General features: G+C 54.8%; 14 protein-coding genes across 14 annotated transcripts; 9 read left to right on the top strand and 5 right to left on the bottom strand.

The window, feature by feature from the left end:
- Positions 1 to 315: 315 nt before the first annotated feature.
- On the top strand, positions 316 to 2482 carry UGA4 (GABA-specific high-affinity permease; the record flags this gene model as incomplete). Its single annotated transcript, XM_064806895.1, has 7 exons — positions 316 to 415; positions 469 to 491; positions 550 to 699; positions 768 to 1272; positions 1333 to 1881; positions 2081 to 2276; positions 2329 to 2482. 7 exons carry the CDS (start codon positions 316 to 318, stop codon positions 2480 to 2482), a joined length of 1677 nt encoding a protein of 558 aa, XP_064654711.1.
- Positions 2483 to 2892: 410 nt separating this feature from the next.
- On the bottom strand, positions 2893 to 3740 carry LTR77_009668 (uncharacterized protein; the record flags this gene model as incomplete). Its single annotated transcript, XM_064806894.1, has 2 exons — positions 2893 to 3070; positions 3151 to 3740. The coding sequence occupies 2 exons, from the start codon at positions 3738 to 3740 to the stop codon at positions 2893 to 2895; spliced, it is 768 nt and encodes a 255-aa protein (XP_064654710.1).
- A 488-nt stretch (positions 3741 to 4228) lies between these two features.
- On the top strand, positions 4229 to 6661 carry SUR2 (Sphingolipid C4-hydroxylase sur2; the record flags this gene model as incomplete). Its single annotated transcript, XM_064806893.1, has 2 exons — positions 4229 to 5672; positions 6264 to 6661. 2 exons carry the CDS (start codon positions 4229 to 4231, stop codon positions 6659 to 6661), a joined length of 1842 nt encoding a protein of 613 aa, XP_064654709.1.
- Positions 6662 to 6693: 32 nt separating this feature from the next.
- On the top strand, positions 6694 to 8392 carry LTR77_009666 (uncharacterized protein; the record flags this gene model as incomplete). Its single annotated transcript, XM_064806892.1, has 2 exons — positions 6694 to 7441; positions 7503 to 8392. The coding sequence occupies 2 exons, from the start codon at positions 6694 to 6696 to the stop codon at positions 8390 to 8392; spliced, it is 1638 nt and encodes a 545-aa protein (XP_064654708.1).
- Positions 8393 to 8633: 241 nt separating this feature from the next.
- Positions 8634 to 9329, top strand: LTR77_009665 (uncharacterized protein; the record flags this gene model as incomplete). Its single annotated transcript, XM_064806891.1, has 1 exon — positions 8634 to 9329. The coding sequence occupies one exon, from the start codon at positions 8634 to 8636 to the stop codon at positions 9327 to 9329; it is 696 nt and encodes a 231-aa protein (XP_064654707.1).
- A 65-nt stretch (positions 9330 to 9394) lies between these two features.
- On the bottom strand, positions 9395 to 9973 carry LTR77_009664 (uncharacterized protein; the record flags this gene model as incomplete). Its single annotated transcript, XM_064806890.1, has 1 exon — positions 9395 to 9973. The coding sequence occupies one exon, from the start codon at positions 9971 to 9973 to the stop codon at positions 9395 to 9397; it is 579 nt and encodes a 192-aa protein (XP_064654706.1).
- A 686-nt stretch (positions 9974 to 10659) lies between these two features.
- LTR77_009663 (uncharacterized protein) lies at positions 10660 to 11087 on the top strand (the record flags this gene model as incomplete). Its single annotated transcript, XM_064806889.1, has 2 exons — positions 10660 to 10848; positions 10896 to 11087. The coding sequence occupies 2 exons, from the start codon at positions 10660 to 10662 to the stop codon at positions 11085 to 11087; spliced, it is 381 nt and encodes a 126-aa protein (XP_064654705.1).
- Positions 11088 to 11600: 513 nt separating this feature from the next.
- LTR77_009662 (uncharacterized protein) lies at positions 11601 to 11831 on the top strand (the record flags this gene model as incomplete). Its single annotated transcript, XM_064806888.1, has 2 exons — positions 11601 to 11636; positions 11685 to 11831. The coding sequence occupies 2 exons, from the start codon at positions 11601 to 11603 to the stop codon at positions 11829 to 11831; spliced, it is 183 nt and encodes a 60-aa protein (XP_064654704.1).
- Positions 11832 to 12148: 317 nt separating this feature from the next.
- On the bottom strand, positions 12149 to 13426 carry FTR1 (high-affinity iron permease; the record flags this gene model as incomplete). The annotated part of the gene is made up of 4 exons (XM_064806887.1): positions 12149 to 12594; positions 12647 to 12717; positions 12769 to 13151; positions 13211 to 13426. The coding sequence occupies 4 exons, from the start codon at positions 13424 to 13426 to the stop codon at positions 12149 to 12151; spliced, it is 1116 nt and encodes a 371-aa protein (XP_064654703.1).
- A 1146-nt stretch (positions 13427 to 14572) lies between these two features.
- On the top strand, positions 14573 to 16380 carry LTR77_009660 (uncharacterized protein; the record flags this gene model as incomplete). The annotated part of the gene is made up of 6 exons (XM_064806886.1): positions 14573 to 14800; positions 14854 to 14982; positions 15033 to 15527; positions 15580 to 15800; positions 15852 to 16031; positions 16095 to 16380. The coding sequence occupies 6 exons, from the start codon at positions 14573 to 14575 to the stop codon at positions 16378 to 16380; spliced, it is 1539 nt and encodes a 512-aa protein (XP_064654702.1).
- A 1512-nt stretch (positions 16381 to 17892) lies between these two features.
- Positions 17893 to 19105, top strand: URA3 (orotidine 5'-phosphate decarboxylase; the record flags this gene model as incomplete). Its single annotated transcript, XM_064806885.1, has 2 exons — positions 17893 to 18211; positions 18264 to 19105. 2 exons carry the CDS (start codon positions 17893 to 17895, stop codon positions 19103 to 19105), a joined length of 1161 nt encoding a protein of 386 aa, XP_064654701.1.
- Positions 19106 to 19310: 205 nt separating this feature from the next.
- LTR77_009658 (uncharacterized protein) lies at positions 19311 to 19745 on the bottom strand (the record flags this gene model as incomplete). Its single annotated transcript, XM_064806884.1, has 3 exons — positions 19311 to 19455; positions 19510 to 19661; positions 19686 to 19745. The coding sequence occupies 3 exons, from the start codon at positions 19743 to 19745 to the stop codon at positions 19311 to 19313; spliced, it is 357 nt and encodes a 118-aa protein (XP_064654700.1).
- A 734-nt stretch (positions 19746 to 20479) lies between these two features.
- On the top strand, positions 20480 to 22185 carry LTR77_009657 (uncharacterized protein; the record flags this gene model as incomplete). The annotated part of the gene is made up of 2 exons (XM_064806883.1): positions 20480 to 22021; positions 22078 to 22185. The coding sequence occupies 2 exons, from the start codon at positions 20480 to 20482 to the stop codon at positions 22183 to 22185; spliced, it is 1650 nt and encodes a 549-aa protein (XP_064654699.1).
- Positions 22186 to 22245: 60 nt separating this feature from the next.
- On the bottom strand, positions 22246 to 24422 carry LTR77_009656 (uncharacterized protein; the record flags this gene model as incomplete). Its single annotated transcript, XM_064806882.1, has 2 exons — positions 22246 to 22314; positions 22377 to 24422. 2 exons carry the CDS (start codon positions 24420 to 24422, stop codon positions 22246 to 22248), a joined length of 2115 nt encoding a protein of 704 aa, XP_064654698.1.
- Between the last annotated feature and the right edge of the window lie 447 nt (positions 24423 to 24869).

The raw sequence follows: 24869 nt of genomic DNA, 5'->3' as shown, positions 1-24869 counted from the left end.
GAAGCTCAAAGACCGTTCGCGATATGAAACACATCACTATATGCAGGCGGATGCCGAGTATACCACCCGCCGACAGCCATTGGCTCCAGGATCGTCACGACAGGAGGGGAAGCATCGCCTATCTCTCGACCTCGCCTTATCGCTCGCGTCAAGCTCCAAAGCAGCAAGCTGAGGCGTGATCACCGCATGGCTAGCCGACGCAAGTATATATCACAGCAATGCGGTAAGCGTAGCATGGTTTGACCATCTCTGTCTTTCGTACTGTCTGCGTTCTCTTCATCCTCTTTCCTCAAAAGTCCTCCAACAGCAGTCAAGATGTCAGGAGAATCCCCAGTAGGCGAGGAGAAGCATCGTCGAGCTTCGCAAACCGCAGTTGACTCGGGCCTCGCCAATGAGGATGACGCTGCAATGCTTGGTATGCTTGCATTCCGAGATAATTCGTGACGGACACTGCTGAGTCTCATCTAGCAAAGCTCGGATACAAGCAAGAGGTATGTTTGAACCGCATTCGGATCGGGCGATGTGTGCTGAGTCTCGCCTTTCAACAAGCTACGACGAAACTTTACGATGATTGAGGTCTTCGGCATAGCTTTCAGCATCATGGGCCTACTTCCCAGCATTGCAAGTACCCTGGCCTACTCAATTCCAGCTGGCCCGGCTGGGATGGTGTGGTCTTGGTTCCTGGCCTCAATGTTCATCGTACGTATAGCCAAAATGGAGTCGGGCTCACACCCAGCCACTGCTGACGAGCCATCCAACGAGTACAGTTCGTTGTCGGACTAGCAATGGCAGATCTCGGTTCCGCCATGCCAACGAGCGGTGGACTGTATTGGTGGACCCATTACTTCGCATCGCCATCCAGCCGCAACGCTCTTTCCTTCCTCGTCGGCTACTCGAATACCCTTGGCTTGGTCGGCGGTCTTTGCTCCATCGACTACGGCTTCGCTCTGATGCTGTTGAGCGTCGTAGTGATCGCCAAAGACGGCGAATGGGCGCCCTCCAACGGCATCGTCTATGCTGTCTTCCTGGGCTGTGTCATTTGCCATGGTATACTCGCCTCCACGATGTCAAAGATCATGGGGAAGCTTCAGACTGCTTTTGTTGTCATGAACTTTATCCTGATCTTTGCGACGATCATCGCTCTGCCAATCGGACGGGCATCGCAGCGGAACGATGCTGAGTTCATCTTCACGAAGATGTCGAATCTGACAGCATGGCCGACGGGATGGACGTTCATGCTTGCGTGGTTGAGTCCGATATGGACGATTGGAGGTGAGACGATTGCTCCTTCTCCCGAGTAACGAGCAACGCCTGCTAATCTTGAGAATCCAGGCTTCGACTCCTGCGTCCACATGTCCGAAGAAGCCGCCAACGCCACCAAAGCCGTCCCCTACGGCATCCTCATGTCCATCGGCTCCTGCTGGCTCTTCGGCTGGATCATCGTCATCGTCCTCGCAGCCTGTATGTCTCCCGACCTCGAAAGTCTGACCGGCACCAAGTTCGGGCAGCCGATGGCGCAGATCTACTACGATGCGATTGGAAAATCTGGAGCCATTGGCCTCATGACGCTTCTCTTCATCGTGCAGTTCTTGATGGGCCTGTCGATCCTGGTGGCGGTCTCCCGTCAGAGCTGGGCCTTCAGTAGAGATGGCGCGCTGCCGTTCAGCCCGTATATTCGAGTCATCAGCACTCGACTTGGGTATATCCCTTTCCGCGCGATCTGGTTCTGCGTTGCCATCGCTGCTGTCCTCGGATTGCTGTCTCTAATTGCTCCGGCCGCTGCTCAGGCGCTCTTCTCGCTAGCTGTCGCTGGCAACAACGTCGCTTGGGGGACACCGATCTTCTGCCGTATCGTCTGGGGGAGATCAAAGTTCAAGCCCGGTAAGTACATCTGGATGGAACATGTCGCTACTGTGTCTTAGAAATGAAGGACTTAGAGTTTACCGGCTGAAGTGACGTCTAAAGGGCATTTCGCCTCTAAAGCCGGTGGATTGGTCTAGGGCACAGTAGCCGACACTGCCTCCCTCTCCTACTGTGTAGAAATGACAGAATGCTGACGCCGTTCATCTACTATTTCCAGGTCCCGTCTACACTGGACGCTTCAGCATTCCGCTCGCATGGACCGCTATCGTCTTCTTGGTCTTCGGCACGATGCTGAGCATGTTCCCGGTCGGCGGGCCGGATCCTACACCTTCGAGCATGAATTATACGATCGTTATTAATGGGGCAGTGTGGCTGGGAGCGCTGGCGTATTATTTCATCGATGCTCGGAAATGGTATGTCAAAGACCTACGACGCTGGATAAGCTGCTTGCTAACATCGAGACAGGTTCACTGGACCCAAAATCACTCTCAACATGGACGAGTTGAGCGAGAGCCAAGAGCGCGCTATCGTTGAGGAGGGAATCGAGGTCAAGCATGAGGCTCTGCCGGAAGCGGGCACTCAGAACGTTCCACTAGCGAAAGAAGTGTCGAAGGCGTAGAGATGGATCGATGGACGACCTGGTTGGTGGTAGAATATGATACAGCTATAGGTACATGTAGTTTACACAATCTTTGCGATACACCTCTCCTCTGAAGTCGCCGCGGGTCGGTCATCGAGTTTCTCATGTCTTGACGGTCGATTTCCTAGGTCGATTCGGCAAGGAGAAGCGCCGTAGTCGACTCGGGCACGTCCCGCTCGCGGGACCGCATTCAGGTTCGCATCAACTGGAAGACTCCGGGTGAGCCACGGATGGCTTGTTGGTTGGAGAACGGCGCCTGTAGTCGTCGTTCGGCCGCGAGTACCTCCGTCGCTGCCAGTGACCAAGCATGCACCCCACTGACACTATGTTGGCGGGGTGTTCCCACAGCGACTGTCTGCACCTCTGAGACGGGATACACCATCTGTTGTTCACTTCCCGCCTCCGACAAATCTCCTCATACCAGCATCTTTCGCCTTGCCGTTCTTGATCTTTTGCTTCGCTTCGATGGGATGCTCTTTCTCCCATCTCTCATCATCTTTATACGCCTCTATCGCTGCTTCTAGATTCCAGTCTGCTTGCTGCAGGTATAAGACTGCGACGTCATATCTGAGGTGGAGAGGAATACTTCGTCAGCTTTATCAGCTCTGGAGGCCAGACGAAGATCGCTCTAACGGGAGAAGACTTACTCTGCTACCTTGCAACCTACCATCCACCGTCGTAATTTCTGCTTCTTCATTTCTTCCTCTTCGCCTTCGATAGGTCTTGGCGATAACGAGACGCCACCCTTGTAGTACTCTCCAGGTATCAAAACAGTTCGCCGTCCCTGCAGTAGATTGTCCTGGTAGACATTGTTGGTCTTCCTAAGAACGTTGGCCGGTACACCATACGCTAAGCTTAGCGATTGTATACTGTCATCCGGCGTCACGAAATGAAGCACATCCTGTGCTGGCTGTTCGCTCTCCTTCTCCGTTGTCCGCACAGGCTCATGCTGGGAGTACGCTGGTAGCTCGTCCTTTTCGTTCGAGGATGTCGGTATTCGATCATCAAGACTCGAGTATGCCGGCGGATCTCGTAGTCCTTGTGGCAACGACGAAGGCTCCGAAGATATCTGGCAATAAGGACAGTATGACTCGTACCGCTTGTTCTGGTTAAGACATCTCGAGCATATCGACCTGCCGCAGCAGTCTAGATGTCTTCCTGGAAGCAGCGGTTTTTCTGATGCTGGATCGAGACCGCTGTCGTACTTCTGGGCGCAGGTTGCGCAGGCGTCGTCCATGGTTGACGTGATATACTCCAATAAGCGTGCCCAAGTCTTGGTATACATACAGACAGTCGATGAGGCTCAATTGATGACGACGGTCCAGCCTATCGATAGCGCATCGGCCTTGGGACCATTCCCGAGATCGCATCAGCGCCAAATCTCGCCAATTTGCCACCCGATCCGCTGTCTACCGCTGCCCAGGGTCCATGCACAAGGCGAAGCGTCACGGCGGCGGCGTTGACTTTGCTTGCCCGCTTCCTTCTCGACTCTCCCTTCCACGATACACCTATACACCTAATTACGATTGACCGCATACGCTCCTTCCACAACAACCAAACAACAACTTACTAATACCCTTAGCGATCTCATACCGGACCTCCCGCGCGACTCCGAGCTGAACGCCTCCTGATCAGCGACCACTACAACACCGAGCGGACGACTGGGCGAGCGATAAACCTGCGCCGGAGGGCGCCTCTACAACATAACATATCACCGCCGCGAGCATGTTTGACAATACGACCGCACCGGTGAACGCTTACGACATCCCGACACCACCACCTTACACACTCAAACCGCAACCGTCCCTCATACCAGGCATCGCGGACCAACATCTCGTGCTCGCGCTACCTATTATCGCGTACTGGGCGTTTTCGCTGCTCTTCCACCTTATCGATGAATACGATCTGTTCCCGCAGCACAGGCTACACACGCCGGCGGAAGTGCTGAAGAGGAATCATGCCAGTCGGTGGGATGTTTTCCGTGATGTGATCATACAACAGCTCGTGCAGACGGCATTCGGACTGGGTCTGGCGTATTTCGAAGGCGTGCCAACCTATGGAAGTGAAGAGCACGATGTGGCCGTTTGGGCGGGGCGGATCAGACTGGCACAGAGGGGCATTCCAGCACTGCTCGCAACACTGGGAGTTGACTCGGCAGGGCTGGTTGAGAAGCTAGGGAGCGACAACTCGATATTGGCCGGCATGCTCTCAGGCGGCTTCTACCCGACAGAGTTACTCTCCGGCCAATCGACAGCTCCTGCGTTCGCGCAGTGGGAACTAACGGCCGCAAATGCGGTCTACCATATAATCGTCCCGGCTTGCCAATTCCTCCTCGCGATCTGCATCGTCGACACATACCAATACTTTGTACACCGGGGCATGCACATGAACAAGTGGCTCTACACCACGCTGCACTCGCGACACCACAGGCTCTACGTGCCATACGCCTACGGTGCGCTCTACAACCACCCTCTAGAAGGCCTGTTCCTTGATACTGTTGGAACGGGGCTGGCATACTTGATCAGTGGCTTGACTGTAAGGCAATCGATGTGGCTCTTCACGTGCGCCACCATCAAGACCGTGGACGACCACTGCGGGTATGCATTCCCATGGGACCCGCTGCAGCACTTAACGAGCAACAACGCCGGCTACCACGACGTGCACCACCAGAGCTGGGGTATCAAGACTAACTTCTCCCAACCTTTCTTCACCTTCTGGGATCAACTGCTTGGCACGAAGTGGACAGGCGGCGACGTGAGCGCGCGATACGAGCGTGCGAAGATCGCGGCGCAGAAGAAGGTCGACGCCGATGCGAAGGCTGTAACTGCATCGAGGCCGAGAGACAGCGTTTCTGCCGTGAACGCTGAGCCCTACGATGTCAACAACACCTCTTCCGCAGCAAGGACTGCACAGAGTGTCACCGAACCTCGTATACCCGCCGGCAAGGCAGCCATTCAAGCATTGTCCAGCCGACAACAAATTCTCGACGACACTCAAAGTGGCGGCATCGGCGTCTTGGCTGAAGAGTCGACAGAGGAGGTGCGAGAGCGGCAGAAACCCACATTCCGAAGTCCTAGGAAGCGGACGGCGAGTTCGGGTCTCAAGGGCTTCGCTGACAGGGTTGGCGAGAGTCTGCAAGGGCGGAACACGGGTGTGCTGGGGGTGGAGAGTAGGCGGTAGTGGTAATGGCCTGGTATCTTCTTCCTTGGGTATATGTGGAAAGGACGGGAAGATCTGCTCATGATGGGCTCGCTGTAGCAATATGCAGTTCTGGTGTAGTTATACTTCTCTTCTACACCTATCTCACCTTTCTGCTCGTTGTTCATGACCCAGTCGGCTTCAGTTGGTCCGTGAAGCGAGGCTGTGAGGTCGGCGTCTCCCACTTCTGTGCATGCCGTACGCTCACAACGCGTTGACAAGAACAAACAGTGCTTTCTTTTGACTGCCGGTCGACTGAACAACCCACAAATCGAGAGAGTGCCCCGCACGATATCCAGCCTACGCCTGCAGCTGCGATTGTCTCAGCCCCAACCACGCACGGCCATCCGCAACACGTGCGAGCTGGAGATCTCCGCATTCTAACAACACCTTCCAGAAACAACATCGAGCCTCGCCAAACCTCTCCGAGAACTGCCTCGCCGCATTGCTTACACCGATAAGCTATGGGAAGCATGGCTAATACGTCGCCGGTCATTGGTAGACCGCCACTGAGCTCTCATGTGTCCGAGTACTGCCATTGACGATATCCATGCCACGTCAGGGACGAAGAAGAGATCGGCTCGATTGTCAAGAGAGTCTCAAAAGCCATGCGGTTCCTGCACACTTTCCAATCCGCTCGAGAGGAGCTTGTCTGCCATATCCAGTCACTTGCGGTGGGCCGAGACTTGGGTCAAGATGAAGTTCGCCATCCTCGCAGCACTCACGCTGTCTGCGTCCGCGGCCGCAAGCTATGTCAGGAATCTGAACTACAACTCTCCGTCGATCAACCATCCCGGTCTCGGCATCTCTCTGCACAAGGTCAACAAACGTAACACATTGGGCAAGAGATTCGATGCTTCCTCGCTCAACTTCACGCATAGCGTGGCGTCTGGCGACCCATACTCGGACTCGGTGATCCTCTGGCAAGTTTGGCAATCAGTTCAAGAAGGCTCTCGCTGATCTCGGGAACTCGCAGGACACGATGCGCGCCAATGTTTGATTCGGTGAACAGCAACTCGACTGTTAGCGGGAACGTACCGCTCTACAACCACGGCCCCGTCCAGGTCTCGACAGCACCTGTTTGTGTCGAATTCAAGGTCGCGAGGACGGCCAACTTCGCGGAGGTCGAGAGCAGCGGAATGGCATATACGTCGTCCGATATCGATTTCACGGTGAAGGTCGAGGCAAGCAATCTCACCGCCTTCACACGGTACTACTACCAGTTCAACGTCTGCGGCAGCAACAACACCAGCCCGGTCGGACGCACGAAGACCGCTCCCGCGCCAACAGACTACGTGACGAAGCTGGCACTTGCCGTGTACTCCTGCTCCAACTACCCGTTTGGCTTCTTCAACGCCTACGGCAACCCCGCGAGGAAAGACAGCGTGGATTATGTGATCCACCTTGGTGACTATATCTACGAGTACGCCGGCACCGGAGACTATGGCTACGGCTACAGCATCGGACGTGTGCCCGCGCCGTATGGCCGGATCATCTACAGTCTCTACGACTATCGTGCGCGACTGAGCGCTTACCGAGCGGATGAGGACCTGCTGTTGTCCCATGCTACCTACCCTTGGATTCCGGTCTGGGATGATCATGAGGTTGCTGATAATACGTACCGAGATGGCATGGCGTATTTGAATAATACTGAGGATTCTTTTGTTCATGATGGGGGTGTGTCTACGGATCAGAGGAAGATGAATGCTGTGAGGGCTTACTTTGAGTGGATGCCTATTCGTACGTAACCCTTACTAATCTCCTAGCCGCGTACTGAGACTGACTTTGGGTCCTGCTGCAGGTCAGGTAGAGATGAACGACAACTTGCGAATCTGGCGGTCTTTCAAGCTCGGGTCGCTGCTCGACTTGATCATGCTTGACACCCGTCAGTACGACCGCTCTATCACCGACCTCTACTGGAACACCGACTACATCCACGAGATCTCGGATGATGCTAGTCGGACCATGATGGGCTCTCGTCAGGAAAATTGGTTTTACAACCAGCTATCCACCTCCGCTGATCGCGGCGCACGATGGAGACTCATCGGTTCGCAGACCGTCTTCTCTCGTGTCAACGAATCAGTCGCATACGGAAACGTCAACCCCCTCGACTACGACGCCTGGGACGGCTATACCTCCAACCGCAACCGCACGCTGCAGCATCTCACCGACAACAACATCGGCAACAACATCGTCATCTCAGGCGACAGCCACGCCTCCTGGGTTTCCGACCTCGTCTGGATAGACGATGCCGACTACGACGTCGAGACAGGCAAAGGAGCTCTAGGAGCTGAGTTCGGTGGCTCCGCCGTTACGTCTCCTTGCCCATACGGCCAGAACATCAGCATCAGCTCCGCAAATAACTACTCCGACTGGCTCGAGAGCGCGAACCCGGAGTTACACTGGAACGATCTCTACTATCGCGGGTATTTCGAGCTGCACTTTACCTACGATGAAGTTGAGGCGAAGTACTTTGGCCTTCCCACAGTCGTCAACCGCAATCCTTACGAAATCTCGTTGGCCAACTTCACGGTGAAGAGCGGGGACAATCATCTCTCGAGGCCTATTGCGGGTGGGACAGCTGAGGTCGGCAGTTTGAAGGGAGGGAGTGTGATGCAGACGAATGTGACAAATAATACTGAGACGGGGCAGTATTTTATCAGTCATGCGAAGCAGGAGGATCTGAAGTGAGAAAAACTGATAGGGGAGGGTGGTGTTGAACTTGTAGAGTCGCTGATAGTATGAACTTGTCTTATGATCTTCAGATATATGTACCATGTGAATGGGCATGTGAAAGTCCTTCTATCAAAGCAACCGCGACCCCCATTTACGCCACGTGATTCACGCGTCTTAGCGCGAGGTGGGGTTCATTGCAGTAGATGCTTCTTCGCACATGCTTCTCAAACGTAGACACCAGAGCAATCAATCGAACATGCCACCTCGCAAGGAACCTAAGGAGAATGTGGTCTATGCCGCATCGAAACGCAAAGCACCGCCGTTCAAACCACACCGGCCGTCGCAAGTACCGCGAATACCGACGACTGAATCTGAGGCCTCTACAGCGTCAAGACCGGCTGTGCGGCCAGCGCTTGCGAAGAGGAAGCTTTCAGTACGAGATGACAGCGAGGATGAGAGTGCTCAGGCGGATGCAATCGACGATGACGACTCCGACGAAGAGCTAGCCGACAACCCTCTGACAGCCCGACCACGACCGGCTGCGCCAGCGAAGAAGCCACCAGCTAAGCGCAACCCACCCCGACAGCCCTCACCCGTGGCCATCTCAGACGGCGATGACGATGACGCCTTCTCCCCCTTACCCGACCGAGACGCAGCAGCAAGCAATCCTCCACCCGAAGCAAGCCAGCCCGACTCCTCAGTCTCCATCCCACAACCCCTCCTCACCCGCCTCTTGCACGAGCACTTTGCCGACAAGTCCACGCAAATCGACAAGCAAGCTCTTCAAGTCTTCCAAAAGTACATCGAGACGTTCGTCCAAGAGGCGATTGCGCGAGCGGCGCTGCAGAAGCGGGCAGCGGCGGAGGCGGGGATGATCAGCGAGATGGATGCTGGATGGTTGGAGCTCGATGATTTGGAGAAGGTTGCTGGGGGGTTGGTGTTGGACTTTTGATGTCCTTGTATCGTCGCGAGCGGCGTGAGCGTATACCCAAGTCATTGCACCATTGAATGTCCTCTTCAGCGCTTGCTCCCCGTCTTCGCTCTCTTCCCCTTCCTGCCCTCCCCAGTTGACCTGATCTGCCTCTTCCGATCCTCAAGCATTTCCTGCCTCCCGGACACCTTCGACTTCGCCTTCGTCTTCTTCCCCCCCGCCTTCTCTACCCTCCCACTCCTAACCTTCTCCTTCGACTTTCCAGCCCCCCTCTTCAACTGCGCAACCTTGCCCGCCTCAAGCACCCCACTCCCCTTCGCCTCTGCTCTAAGTTGGTCCCACACAGCCTTCTTCGCCTGCCGACTACGGTTGCGCTCTGCCCGCTTCTGCTTCCTGGTCATGCGCTCGAGCGGGATGTCCTGGAGTGATCGCGTGGGACTGGGGAGGGGCTTGAGAACTTCGGCGGGGAGGAGTGGGGCTCTGGGTTGTAAGGAGGTGTTGAATTCGAGGTCTTCTGGGTTTTCTTGTTCGGAGGAGGAGGTGTGGTATTCTTCTTCCATGTCGTGGGCGGTGGTGTTTACGTTGGCTTGGCTGGAGGGTTCTTCTGGATCTTGGGATGACTGGCGCTTGTCCTCCTTGACATTTTTAGGTACTGGAAGAGCCATGATCTCTTGCTGAATGTGCTACTGTGGTAGAGAAGAATTGCGACTACCTTAGAAAATGTCTCGAAACCGAGAGATTCGAACGCAGCCAATCAGACGCCTCAAAATTTGACAAGCAGTTCCTGGAGGCGGAACAAGAACAAGCTTCGACTTCACCACGCCAGCCCTGGGGCTGAACGAGAACGAGACGGCTGATCTATCGCTGTGACTTGATGCCTTGGTTCTTCACCCTGGCGCATCGTGCAGGCCATCAAGACACAACGCTGCCGCGACCTCTTTGTAATCAACTCGACGCCAGGGTGTGTCTTGGAAAGGCCGGAGCGCTGCGTTTGCACACTTTGGAGCATAGCTGAAAACTTGGACGACTACCGGCCAGCTAGAGATTTTGGCCAGATCAGGTTCTAGCACTGATGGCGTTGCTGTATATCGAACGAGTGCGAGGCAAGTATATATAAGTATATGTCAGCTTCCAACATGTCTTCGTGTCCCTTTCTTTGCAACATTTGTTCCTCTTTCCAATGGCCGAACAACAGCCCATCAAGCCTGTCTACGTCTTCGACGGTCCGAGAACATGCTCTCAGGTCTTCGGGAAGATATGGATGGCACATCCACAGCTCGAGCATGTATTCATGCAGTAGGCGTCTAACCTCATCTCGAATCCGATCAGCAGCTTACCCGAACTGCTCAGCATGATGGGTCCATCCGTCTACGGTCCACAGAAGAACACATGGCGGGGCCGTCGGCACTGTCAGGAGGCTGAAGACGCATACAGCAGTCTGACGGAGGCGGCGAACAATGGCGCCAGAATGTTTCCGCCCGAGACTTATGAGAATCAAGCGAAGGAGATCGAACAGACTGTGGCCGCCATTCAGGAGAGGGTGGGTCGTCTTTCCGTCGCGGCCAAACCGCTGCTAACGGTGACAAGGGCAAGATGGCGTGGGCAAAAGACCACACCTTCTGCGTTGTCCCGCCGGAGGTGATCGATACCTGGTTGAGCGGCGAGCCGTGGCCGACAAAACAGAGCGAGAACCCAACACCGTTCAGTAGAGAGTTCTTGGATGGTGTGACGCCGGTGATCCTCTTCCGACATCCGGCTCTGACCATTCCGTCGTGGTGAGTTGCTTCGTCCGCGGGACCATACCGCCCGCTTCGATGCGTGCTAGAGTTGATGGCAAAGGACAGGCTCCGAATGATGAACAACAGCGTCCGGAGCAGGATCGACGACGAAGACTTCCAGATCTGTACAACGCTGTATTGGACTCGGCTTTTGCTGGAGTCGTTTCTGCGGCGGCAGAGTGTCTTGAAAAGTAGCAATCACTGTAGCAAGTCTAAGGATGTACCTCTACCTCCAGAGGTATTGGTGATCGAGACGCAAGACTTCATCGTGAGGCTAGTCAGACTTTATGGTATGATCTTTGCTGACGTTTGGCTTCTTGCAAAAGTACAATACGGAAGCCGTCGTGGACCGGGTTTGCAAGGAGACAGGAGTCAATCGAGATGGTGTCCAGTTCGAGTGGGAGCCTACGCCTGAGGAGCAGCAGCCACCTTCAGTGCTGTACGTGATAGTCGACAGCGAGCTTGCAATGGACCACACTGACGGTATCTCAGCGCCCGCGCCTTTTTCAAGGACATGTTCGGCTCAAAGGGTATTAAGAGAGGAGCCAAGGTTGGTATTTGTCCTGTACGCATGTGGACGCAGCTAACACTGCACTAGCCCGCAGAGGAGTCCATCGATCTCGACCGCAAGCTGGAAGAATGGACAGCAGAGTTCGGGCCCGAGCAGGGGAAGCAGCTGCATGCCGTTGTCATGAGGGAGACGGAGAATTATGAGTATCTGAAGGAACGTAAGACTCACTTTTGATCGGAAGTAAGTTAGAGGGGACGTGAAGTGCTATCGGACGGCTATGCTAGACTTGATCGCGCGAGTCCTGGGCTCGTCATCTGAAGACGAAGAGAGAGGATGGAGTCAATGGAGAAGAGTTGGACGCAGTCTAGTTGAGGACTCAGCCAATCAGAAGCCGCCTAATTCAGCTGACCTCTCTGCTCTCGACGCGAGCACGAAAGGAGTTTCAAAACATCAGCACACCGCCTCTTACCACGCTCTCTCCAATGACCATCGCTATGTGCCTTTGCATTGAGCAAGCAATGCTCCGTACTCAATGGAGATTGGGTTTCCACCTAAACTTGGATCTCACGCACCGTCGACGACGTCTGCGCACCATCCGCCTCCTTGGTCAAACCAGCATCAACAACACCGGATGAAGCTTCCGAAGACCTCTTCTCGGCGTACTCGTCGTCGCTGTCTCTCACCTTCGCCTTCATGAACGGCCAGTGACCCTTCTTCTCATAGTACTGCATGCTGCCAAACGCCAGGATGACGGCAAGCCAGTAGACATTGTATGAGATGACCGAGCCATAGGTCGCAGAATTGGTCCAGCCGAAGAGCGAGTTGAAGACGCCCCAGCCGCCACCGCCGTTGATCTCGGGGTTGCAGCAGTTGACGTGCCAGACGCTCTGCTTGATGTTGTACGAGCCCGGGCCTGACCCGTTCTCAGCGGCATCACCACCGGTGATCTTGCTCCATTGGTGGTTTTGAAGGAACCAGATTGCTTTGGAAAAGAGGCCTGCGGGACAGTCAGTATGTGTGAAGACGTGTGGTTGTTGCTGATGGCTTACCGGCTGCCACTAAGTACAGGAAGCATGTCGAGATGATGAGGAAGACTTGCAGCTTCGCGGAGTTGCCGCCACTACGCTTTGTTAGCGCTGGTGTGGTGTGAGCATGCATTCTGGGCACTCACCGGTAGATAAGGTAGCCAATGGCGATACCAGCAAGCAGTCCACAGATCACGGCCAATGGAAACGACTCAGCTGGCAGACCAAGCCCAACTCCACCAATGAAGACAACCGCCTCTAAGCCTTCACGCAAGACCGTGATGAAAGGCAGCAAGAACATAGCATACTTCTCGCACCAGAGCTTGAAGCGATCACCGGACGTCGTCTTGTGGCGGAGGTCTTGCTTCTCCAATGCGTTGGCCAGCTTGACCCTCCATTTGTCCTGGAGCTTCGAGACACGGAGAAGTGCGGCGCCGACGAGCGAGATGATGATGGTTGCGATGAGACCGAAGACGCCTTCCCAGAGGTCTTCGGTGCCGGAGAAGGTGTCTTTGCCGATGCCGTAGAACTAATACGCTGGTCAGCAGCTTTCGACATGAGGGGACGACCGTCTAGAAGATTTCTTACAGCACCGATCATGCCAGCCCCGATGATGACGCATATCAACAAACCCGCGCCGACACCTGTCCAGACTTGTTTGACGAGCTTCTTGTATACGAACCGATCCCGATCAGGCCCGATGGACTGTTTCAAGAACGCAAGCAGCACCGAGACGATGATGACGGTTTCGAGGCATTCCCTGAAGCAGATGAAGAAGACTGGTATGGCGAAGACGTTCGTCATGGCTTGGAAAACACTCTGATGTTGGAGATGGTGTCTTTCGTGAGTGGTAAGTGAGATGGGAGGAGGATCTGATAAAGCGAGTTATCAGATGTGGAATTTCATATGATCGCACTTGCGGGTTACGACTTGCCTCTCCGCTGGTGAACTGCGCAACCCGCCGAGGTCGGACGCAGAACACGAGAATCAATCCGATGAGGCGCTCGACAATGGGGTGATCTGACAGACTGTGGGGCTTGGCGGACGTCCAGCGGGAGGAGCCCAACGTGGGTGACGACAGCAGACGGCAAGTACAGACTCCAGTTTCACTTCAGAAGACACATTCTCGACACCTGCAACCCACCGTTCGTCCGAAGACCTTATCACAACCACTTTACACTTTCAGGACTGGTTCAGAGTGTCAAACTCTCTCCATACGTGAGGGGCAGTCTCGCCTGTCTCTTTTCTTAGCTTCATTTGATCGGCGAGCTAAGTGAAAAGCCAAATTTTCCGTCGTGCGTTAGCTGTCATTGGCTCGCTCAATCCCCCAAAGGTTCCACTGCTCTGAAGCTGGCAAGAACCTTTATCTGATGCCCGATTGATAACTGGAGCACCTCATCTCCCGTACATACCGGCTAGCTGGAACCTCACGGCCTCTTCTCGACCAGCTCGACCTCGCTCAACGGCCTTGGAGACGTCGCCAGGTTTTCGGAGTATCTCAGACTTCCACCCAGCGACCTTTGCGGCTGCTGCGCGCTCAGAACAAGCGGTCATCTCTTCCAAGCAGCGAGGCGAGGTGATCCGCTTCTATCGTCTCGTGAAAGATCCCGAGCTCTGGTCATATCACGACGTCGTCACTGCGGGTTCCAGTCCATCGACTCGCTAATTCTGCTTGGCGAGAAGTCTTAACCAATCTTTGTGCAGTTCAAGCCTGCGGCCAAGCAATCAGCCGACAGTCGTGGTCTTATCAGATCGTGTTCTGGACTCCGATATTCGGCCCAACGTCTGACGTGCTGCTGAGAAGGTGAAAAGTTGCTGTCCACCTGATCTGATAACATACGGATCGATCTTATCAATCTCTCGACCTTCCAGACAGCATCTCCTACGTTTCTCGAGCTACCGGTGCGCAGAGTGCCGGATCAGAGTCTTCACCACGTCTCAACGATAGCAATGGCTCTCTCACTATCAAACTTCCTGGTCTGTCTCATCGCGCTCCTGCCCAAAGGTCTTCCTAGTGCCATCGCGGCCACAGTCACACACGACTTCAATGTCGGCTGGGTCAGGGGGAATCCAGATGGCATGGCTGAGCGTTCTGTCATTGGCATCAACGGGCAATGGCCGTTACCTCTGTTGAACTTCACAAAGGGTGACCGTGTGATTATCAACCTTCACAACAAGGTACGCGATACACGCCCACCAAGAACATGCTCCCGCTAACTAATGCTTCGCAGCTCGGCAACCAAAGCACCAGTGCGCACTTCCACGGTCTGTACCAGAACGGCACCAACGATATGGATGGGCCTGTAGGAGTCACTCAGTGCGATGTGCCACCAGGACATTCTATGACATACAACTTCACCGTAAGCTCGTCTGCAACCACTAAGGAGTCTGAAGTATTGACAACAAGCAGGTCGACCAACCCGGCACATACTGGTACCATTCTCACACCCGCGGTCAGTATCCCGACGGCTGGAGAGGACAATTTATCATCCACGATCCGGAGAATCCTTTCAGAGGCCAATTTGACGAGGAGATGGCATTCACGGTCTCCGACTGGTACCACGACGAGATGCCTGGACTCCTCACCGACTTCATCAGCCACAAGAATCCTACCGGCGCTGAGCCAGTGCCCAACTCGGCGCTCATGAACGATACGCAAAACTTTACTGTCGCAGTGGAGCCCGGCAAGACCTACTTCTTCCGCTTGACGAACATTGGCGCCTTTGCTGGCCAGTACTTCTGGATTGAGGGCCATAGAATGCGCATCATAGAGGTTGATGGGGTGTACACTCAACCGGCTGAGACGGATATGATCTACCTAACGACTGCACAACGATACGGCTTCTTGGTGACGATGAAGGAGAACAGCTCCTCCAACTTCGCCATGGTCAGCAGTATGGACGAGGTAAGACATCTTACATCCTGGTGTGTGAAGACTATGCTAATGCAACGATCAGAGCCTCTTCGACGTCGTCCCTCCAACGCTCAACCCCAACGTTACCGGCTGGCTTATGTATGATGCCTCAGCACCGAAGCCAGTAGCAAGCCCAATTGAGGCTTTCCATCCCTTTGACGACTTTTCTCTCGTGCCAGAAGACGGCCTTGAGCTCTTTGATCATGTTGACTACTCGTTCAATCTTGATCTGAAGATGGATAATCTTGGAGATGGTGCCAACTAGTATGTGAAGTCCTTCCTCCACCCCCAAAAGGCCAACGCTGACTTACAAAGTGCCTTCTTCAACGACGTCACATATGTCACACCTGTGGTTCCTACCCTCTACAGCGTCCTGACCACCGGCGACAAGGCGTCTGAGGCGGCAGTATATGGCGCTTACACCAACTCTTACGTGCTGAACAAGGGCGACATCGTGGAGATAGTGTTAAACAACGATGACGGTGGCAAGCATCCGTATGTTGACAATGCGCAAAGGACATTTAAGGCATCGCTGACCTTCTGCCTCCCGTGTTGTAGCTTTCATCTCCACGGGCACAATTTTCAGACCGTCTATCGTGCTCCAGCCGGCTCCGGTTTCTACAATGCCAGTGACGATCATTCATTTCCGGCCGCACCCATGCGTCGAGACACGCTTATGGTGAATCCGAATGGCAACTTTGCCATTCGTTTCAGGGCGGACAATCCTGGTGAGTCAGCGCCGTCTGCTCAGAATCCTAGCGCCTTGCTGATGAATGAGCAGGAGTCTGGCTCTTCCACTGCCACATCGACTGGCACCTGGCCACTGGCCTTGCTGCAACCATGATAGAAGCTCCACTCGAGCTGCAAAAGACACTCGACATACCAAAAGACCACTATGACGTGTGTCGCGCGGCCAGGACGCCCGTCTCCGGCAACGCAGCGGGCAACACAATCGATCTGTTGAACCTGCAAAACCAGAACGCCAGTCCTGCACCACTGCCATCAGGCTTCACGGCCCGCGGCATTGTCGCTCTTGTGTTCAGCTGCATAAGCGCATTTCTGGGGATGGCGATGATTGCTTGGTAAGTGTCACCCATCTGCAGGGCAGACGTTGGCTGTGTGATGAAGTGCCGCCGTGTCTCGGCTGTTAGATTGACTCTGCTGACGCTTTGCTGTGACAGGTACGGAGCCGCGCCACTGGGCGCTGCAGAGCTTGAATCTGCGAAGCGATTTGTTGCCAGGGCTGGTCGTACGAAGTAGGGTCTCTCGGTTGTGAAGCGATGGGAAGCGGGCTGGTTGTTTTAGGGTGATCAACAATGTGTTTGACTTGCGGCTGGATGCAGTGATTGTGTGAGGAGAACGATCTATCACATGCGCCATCTTGTCCTCTCTGAAACCGGTCGTCCCCTGTCGCACCAGATCTTGTGTCACCGCTCTCCGAACGCTGTGTAGCCCAGATCGGACAACGACAGATCTCGGAAACCTGAATCTTGGTACCAGTTCGTCCTCTCGTGTTCCGTACGTGCTCCATAGCCGGGTCATCCGTGAAACTGCCCACCCACCTACCATCGCCCCGGGGAAGCTTGCGCAGTGACTTATGCACGCTACAGCAGGTATCCGGCGGGGACCCAATCGTGGGGGATGGATTTGCCGCCGTCTCGTTCGGCCAGCTGCATGTTGGCGAGAAGGTGTCGCTGCATTCGAGCTGCTGCAGTGGAGGGGGCGGCGCGGATCCTGGCTGCTGGTGGCGCTTTACCGGGTGGATCTCTCAACTGCCGCAAGATGAATCGGCGTCGGCGGCGTTTGCGAACGGAGCATGAAGAATTGTTCCACCAGACCCCGTTTGACCTTTCGAAATTGAACTGCTGCGAGGCGCTCAAAGGGGTCGCCGTTCACGTTCGCCAACAAGTAGTTCTGAAGACTTCTAGCCTGCTCGATTGCAGTCGAAGATTTCAACGGCCCACCCACGCCGCACATCACATCCCACCCGACAACATATCAGCCCAGTCCAGCCCTTCGTCTCTTCATCAGCGACCCGGTTTCTTATCTAGGACCTTACCTCCCCGAATCGCTCCTGCACCCGGCGAAATTGCATGCTCACTTCCAGCCTCGAGGCGCTACTATGCACGCTGGCATCTGGTCTAGCTTCCACACGAGCTCTTGTCACGCATAAGTGAGAAAAACGGCATGTTGTCTGCTCGCTTGCGGCGTTCCCTTCCACTTCCGCAGCTGCATTGAGACGAACGACTGCGGGTTGTCGAATGAGTCCGGAAAAGAGATTTATCAGCTCTCACGTCACACTTTCAACTTCAGTAGCGAAAAGTCTACCAGTCTGGAACTCTGCACATTCAACAACATGCCTTCTGCAGCCCGCCACCCGAATCTCTACCAGAGCTATGCCGAGCGCTCTGAGCAGCCGAATCTTACGCCGTTGGCGACGTACTTGCTAAGGTTGATCCACCACAAGAAGACGAATTTGTGCGTCTCGGCTGATGTCTCGACTACCGCGGAGCTTTTGCAACTAGCCGAGGACGTGGGCGACCAAATATGCGTGCTCAAGACGCATGCAGACATCATTCAGGACTTTACGGATAGAACCGCCAGAGGGCTGGCTGAAGTGGCAAGGCGGAAACGCTTCATCATTTTTGAAGATCGAAAGTTTGGGGACATCGGGAGTGCGTTTCTCACTATTGACATGTGAAATCAGCCAGCTAATTTCATTGCCAGATACCGTACAGCTACAATATACAGGAGGCCCGCTGTCGATCGTCCGATGGGCGCAGATTGTGAATGCCCATCTTTTCCCGGGACCGGCTATCATCACTGCGCTGGCGGAGGCGGCCAGGAATGCGATTGCGGCGCACAATACGTCTGTGTCAACGGAGATTTCTGCCTCACCCATAGTCAAGACTGGAGCCCACGATGACTCTGTAGAATCCGAAGAGGAGAGCAGTGCCCAGGACGAGGAGTCAGAAGCCGAAGAGATTGCCGACCCTGACGAAGATCGAAAGGGAAGGAAGCAGTCCGTCGTATCTGTTAGCACCACCATCAGCACCAAGACCGAGACGATAAGTCCGCAGCCCTCGCTACGGCCTACGATGTCGCGGGAGTCGACCCAGGAGTCAGACGAAGATGAAGAGGACGACGACTCTGAAGCAGCTCTAGAGGAGCTGGGCCCGGCACCCTTCTACCGCTCCCTACTCCTGCTCGCTGAGATGTCCTCAAAAGACAACATGCTCACGCCTCAATACACGGACGCCTGCGTGAAGCATGCCCGATCGAACAGAGACTTCGTCATGGGGTTCATCGCCCAACGCTCGCTCAACTCAGAAAAAGACGACAATTTCATCACCATGACACCCGGCGTGCAGCTTGCCGCCGGCGGAGACGCGCATGGGCAGCAGTACAACACTCCTCGAAAAGTCATCGGGGATGGTGGCTCGGACGTGATGATCGTAGGTAGAGGCATCCTGCAGGCCTCTGATCGCAAAAAGACAGCGGCGGAGTACAGGAAGCAAGGGTGGCAGGCGTATGAAGAGCGTTTGAAAGCTGGGAGGAAGCGGAGGTAGAGTGGCTGAGAGGACCGTGTGATTGTTGTGGTGAGAGCGAGCAAGCGATGCATGGAATGGCGTGGCAAAAGTCTTTGACGATACACCTTTCACTTCAGCAAAAATTATACATTGGTCCTTCTGGCGGTGCTGTGCGCTGCTGGGTAGGATATGGCCGTTCTAGCTCATAGCAGCAAGAGTTTCTCACGCAGGCAACAGCACTGATTCAGTCCCGCATCACCTCGTCCAGAACGTTTGCTTGCAAGATCATAGGCCCCTCCACCAGAAGATCCTCCGCTTGCATCTCGGACATCATTTCCTGGTACTTTAGACTGCTCCAGTGTTTTTCGAGCGCTGCCTGGTTCTCATATCTACAGTCGTGTCAGCTCATTTCGAGCACATAGCTGAAACCTCAATGGTCGTACCTTTCCCAAAGAATTATCTGCCGCTTGCCATCCTCGCTAGGAGGTACTTCGAGCACCCGGAATGATAGGATGTAAGGCTCGTTTGCTCTGATGTGGTCTAGGGATTCGGCGAGGAAGGATTTTGTATGGGAGGTTGTTAGATGGATGTGGTGCTAGTAATATGGATGGAGACGTACTTTGTCTATCTTCTCCGGCTTGACGTTCAGGATAGCTGTTACGGTGACTTCTGAGGACATGTTGAAGGTGTTGCGTGGCTTTGGGAGGAAGATTTGAATGCTATTGCTGGCTACGGCCTTCGAGATACTTATACCTGCCTGCAGACACCGCTGCCTCACGTGGGAGGGTGTTTAGAGTTCAACATACGGTTTGGAGGGACAATCCTTCTGCAGCCCAATGATCGAACACATATCGAAGTTTGACTCCGCTGAAGGCGCTGGCTGGGTCAGAAAGTCAGAAAATGGACTTGGATGTTGTCAGAAACAAGATTCAGTCAGAGTGAAGCGTCGGACGACTGGGGCCAGGTCGGGCGAATAGAGTTTCCAGACCCGGACGAAACGGACATAACAGGCTGCTGAAGGCCGTTGAATGGAGTAACCAAGCCCATGTCTTCATGTCCGTCGAGATGCTTCCACAAGTTCCCGCCTCATGCCTGTATTATCACATGTCAGCTTGGCATGTGACACCGAGTAAATGCAATCTTCAGCGGAGTATACCAAGTATTGCGTCACTTGTCTCTTAGACAGTCACGTAAAATAGGTGAGACTCTCTCGCTAGAAACACTGGAGTCCTTCTCCAACCGACCTCCATCCGAGCCGCCCCTCACTTCCTTGTTTGCTGGAGATGTGGTATCGATGCTCGTCGAAGTCCCCATCAATGCCAGCAGTCCGAGTAAGAGTCTCTGCGTACATATCTTCAGTTTCTTGTTCTAGATCTCGTATACCCTACTTGTCCTGTTCTGTACTTGGATACAATGCCAGAGAAGTCTCGCTACAACATCGACACCCCATCCACCGACGTCCTCAGCTACATATATTCTGAAAACGAAACACCAGCAGACGCTCCAATATGGATCGATGCCGACGACACATCCAATTCGCTCTCGCTCAAACAACTTCTGTATTGGGCCAGGAGACTCGGAGTCGGACTCGACAAACTCGGCATCCAACAGAATGAAGCCGTCATGATGTATACCAACAATCACATCTTCATCCCGGTGTTATACTTTGCGGTCGCAGGCTCGGGACGCATATTCACTGGCTGCAACCCTGCTTACGGAGTCGACGAGACATCGTATCAGCTGGAGAATACCGGTTCAAAAGCCATCTTCGTCGAGCCACCTTATCTGGACACGGTCTTGAAGGCGGCGGAGAAGACTGGTGTACCCAGAGACCGCATATTCCTCTTCAGCGACCGGCCTTGCGAGGCAAAGCACGGCATCAAAGACTTCCGCTCAATCCTAGGCTCAGAGCAAGAATCCAGTCAATGGCAATGGCACCGCATGACCCCCCAGGAAAGCAAAACCCGCACAGCCGCCCTCAACTACTCCAGCGGCACCACTGGCCTTCCTAAGGGCGTGATCGTGTCCCACCAAAACATCATCGCCAATGTTGAACAGTCCATCTACATGCGCAACCTCGAACAACCCTCCTCTCCGTCCCCAGAACGCTGGCTAGGCTTTCTCCCTCTCTACCACGCCTACGGCCAGCTCTGGAGCATCGTCGCTGCCGCCATCACGCAGACACCGTGTTATTGCATGCGCAGCTTCAACTACCGAAACTGGCTCTCCCACATCCAAAATCACCACATCACGCACATTCAAACCGCGCCGCCGATCCTGGTTATGCTCGCCAAACGTCCTGAAACCCAAGAATACGACCTCTCCTCCCTCGTCAACGTGCTCTGCGGCGCCGCTCCTTTGTCGAAAGAGTTACAAAACGAAGTCTCCGCCAAATGCGGCCTCAAAGTCATTCAAACATGGGGCATGACGGAGGTCACCTGCTCCTGTCTCCACGTCCCCGGCGGGCGAGACGACCGCTCTGGTAGCGTTGGACTCATCGACCCGAATGCGGAGATGAAGTTGATCAACGATGAGGGGCAGGAAGTCGGACCCGGGGAGCGGGGGGAGATATATGTTCGTGGTCCGAACATTACACTCGGGTACTGGCGAAACGAGCAAGCTACGCGGGATGCCTTTGATGCTGAGGGGTTTTTGAAGACAGGGGATGTAGCGGTGAAGGATGAGGAGGGGTGGCATTGGATCGTTGATCGGAAGAAGGAGTTGATCAAGGTGAAGGGGTTCCAGGTTGCGCCGGCGGAGCTCGAGGCGGTGTTGTTGGAGAATGAGCATGTGGCGGATGCCGCGGTGTGCGCGGTGCAGGGGGAGTATGAGGAGTTGCCTAGGGCGTACGTGGCGTTGAAGGAGGGTAGCAAAGGGAGGGTCAAGGAGGAAGAAGTCCAAAAGTGGATTGAGGGTAGGGTTGCGCGGCATAAGAGACTCGATGGGGGCGTGAGGGTGAGTCATTCAGGTCATCAAAGAGTATGGGACGGGCGAGCTGATCGTATCTCCAGTTCATTGATGAAGTGCCAAAGTCCGTCAGTGGCAAGATTCAGCGCAAGCTGCTACGGGAGTGGGCGAAGACGGACCCGGCAACGACAGCACCCAAGGCGAAGCTGTAGAGGTGTGTACACGTATCTAAATGTCGGACGTATGTGCAGACTACATCTCAGACACATCCTTCACAGCTTGCTCTGCGGAGGCACCAGCTCCTCCACTTTGGCGAACTGGTAGTAGAAGTTCAAGCACTCCTGTTCCAAGTGTCAGCAATGTGTCTCGAACACAGAGAATGCCTTTGCCCAATGCATCCTACCTTATTCGCCAACGTATCACTCGGTTTAATCACCTTCCCACTCACAATCTGCTTCACCGGCAACTCGACCTTCTTCAGATTAATCGTCGTCGGAATCTCCGGCGTCTCAAACACAAACTTCGGCACACACCTCCTCCCGCAATCCCTCGCAATCACGTCCTTCACTCTCTTCACCAACTCGTTCGTGAACTTCTTCCCAGGCTTCATGAGCAGGAACAGCATGACGCTCTCGTCCATGTCCTGTGGCCGTCGCTGACCGACGCAGAGACTGTCTTGCACTTCCTCGCCGAAGGCGTTGTCGAGGGCGTTGTAGATTTCTGCGCTGCCAAAGCGCACGCCGCTGGGGTTTAGCACACCGTCCGCTCGGCCGTGGAGATACACTTGCCCGGTTGTAGGATGGACGGAAATGAAATCCCCATGCGCCCAGACGTTGTCGAATCGCTCGAAATACGCTTTGAAGTACTTCTCCTCCTTGTCGTCCCAGAACTTCACCGGCTGGGTTGGGAAGCCCCGCGTGCAGACCATCTCCCCTTGCTCGCCTGCGGGAAGAGGTTTCCCTGGCACACCCCGGCCGCCTGGCAGGGTTTGGTCGTAGACTTCGACTTTCATGCCGAGCATGGGGGTTTGTGTGCCCCCAACGTAGAGGGGCTTCATCAAAGTATCGCCGGTAAGGCAGGCGGCGAGGTCGGTGCCGCCGGCTATGTTGGCCAGTTGGACGTGGGGTGGGAAGGCGGTGTCGTAGAACCATTCGAATTGGATGTCAGATAACACCATTCCCGTGGAGGTGACACGCCGCAGTTTGCTCAAATCGCATATCTCACGAGGCGCGATGGGGTTCGGTTTGGCTGTGGCGAGGGTCTGGAAGTACCTAGGAGATAGTCCAAGGTCTGTCACGCCTTGGGAAGACCAGAGCTTGATGAAGGAGGTGAGATCGGGTTGGAAGGGCGATCCGTCGTAGAGGATGCAGCGGCCGCCGGAGTTGAGGGAGAGGCAGGAGGACATGTACATGATCCATCCCGTGGTAGTGTATTGCAGCGTGCACATGTCCGATGGATCCGTTGCTGCAGCGTCGCGATGTAGACTCGCCTCCTTCCGATTGTTGATGAGCACAGCGCCAGCAGCATGGACGATGCACTTAGGCATCCCAGTCGTCCCGGAGCTGTAGACGATGAGGAACGGGTCGTTGAAGTCGATCTGCTCGAATCTGAACGTCATATCCCCCTTCGCCGCCTCTGCAAACGTCGCCAACGTCTCACATCGCGGTACAGCAGAAATATCGGCCGCCCTGTCTTGCCAACGAGGCATACTCACCAAACCCTCCAACCCCTCCACCCCCTTCATCCCAGCCTCAAGCTCGACCATCTTCGGCCTCAAATCAATCGTCTTCCCATTATACACCGCCCAATCGTCCACAAAAATCCACCGCGGCTTAATCTGCCTCAACCGATCCAACACCCCTCGACTCCCCATATCCGTCGAACTACTTGAGAAAATCCCTCCCAAAGCCGTCGTCGCAAAGAACACCGTAATCGTATCGAACGAGTTACTCGCGACCACGGCCACTCGATCCCCTTTCCTCACCCCCTTCGCTCTCATGGCATTAGACAGCAACGCCACCCGCTCTCGTAGTTCTTTCCAGGAAACCTGCCGGATCTCCGTGCAGCCTTCTCGAACTTCTGTGATGGCGATCCGGTGGTCCTCTTTGCGGTATGTGGTGCGTTTGGAGGAGTCGGAGGGGTCGGGCCAGAAGAGGACGTTTTCCGCGAAGTTGCACTTTACGCCTGAGAACCAAGGTGGGACGGCGTCCATGCGAGCGGACTCGTCGACGGGGCGGGTGTAGGTGCCGGTGTGGATGATAGGGTGGATGTTGAACAAGAGGCCCCAGAAGTCGGAGCGCCGATTGACGGAGAAGGCGTGCAGGTCGTCCCAGGTCTGGAGGTTGAGGGAGTATCTTTTATTGGCGGTTTGCATGAATTTGGCTGCCAGGGTGGAGTTGGGGTTGGGGTGCTCCCAAAGTTTTCGGGGGATGGGGTGGTCTGTGGCCATGATGGAGGACTTTATTCTTTCAGTCTGCTTGCCTCAAGTAGCTGTTGTGATGCCGACTTGTCCTGGTGTCGGAATGGCCCAAGATATATCGAAGTCCAGTCGTGGAGTGAGGACGTGTTTGAGAGAGGCCCTCTGCTCTGCCCGGCTTGAGATTCTTCCTTCCTAGTCCTGCCCTCCAGTCCTCACAAAACCTATCTGCACATACGGTAGATGGTGGAGTCGAATAGAGTGAATGCTCGGCAGTCGGCTGTTCCAACAAAAAGCGGACCGCGGCAGCATCGTGGGGGCTGGGCTGGGGTTCTGGCGGGGTGGACGTGTGGAGCAGCGAGTCATGTTCTCCCCGAGACCACATTGCTGCTGTAAGGTTACAGGTAGTGCGCAGTGAGGATGAGCGGGAGTCCCTACGTGGGAGAAGAGTAGACACAACGTCCTTGAGCTCCCCCCCCC

The sequence above is a fragment of the Saxophila tyrrhenica genome (assembly GCF_035928015.1).
Source record: "Saxophila tyrrhenica strain CCFEE 5935 chromosome Unknown scaffold_19, whole genome shotgun sequence".
Taxonomy (NCBI): domain Eukaryota; kingdom Fungi; phylum Ascomycota; class Dothideomycetes; order Mycosphaerellales; family Extremaceae; genus Saxophila; species Saxophila tyrrhenica.
This window is presented reverse-complemented; position numbering and strand designations above follow the sequence as displayed.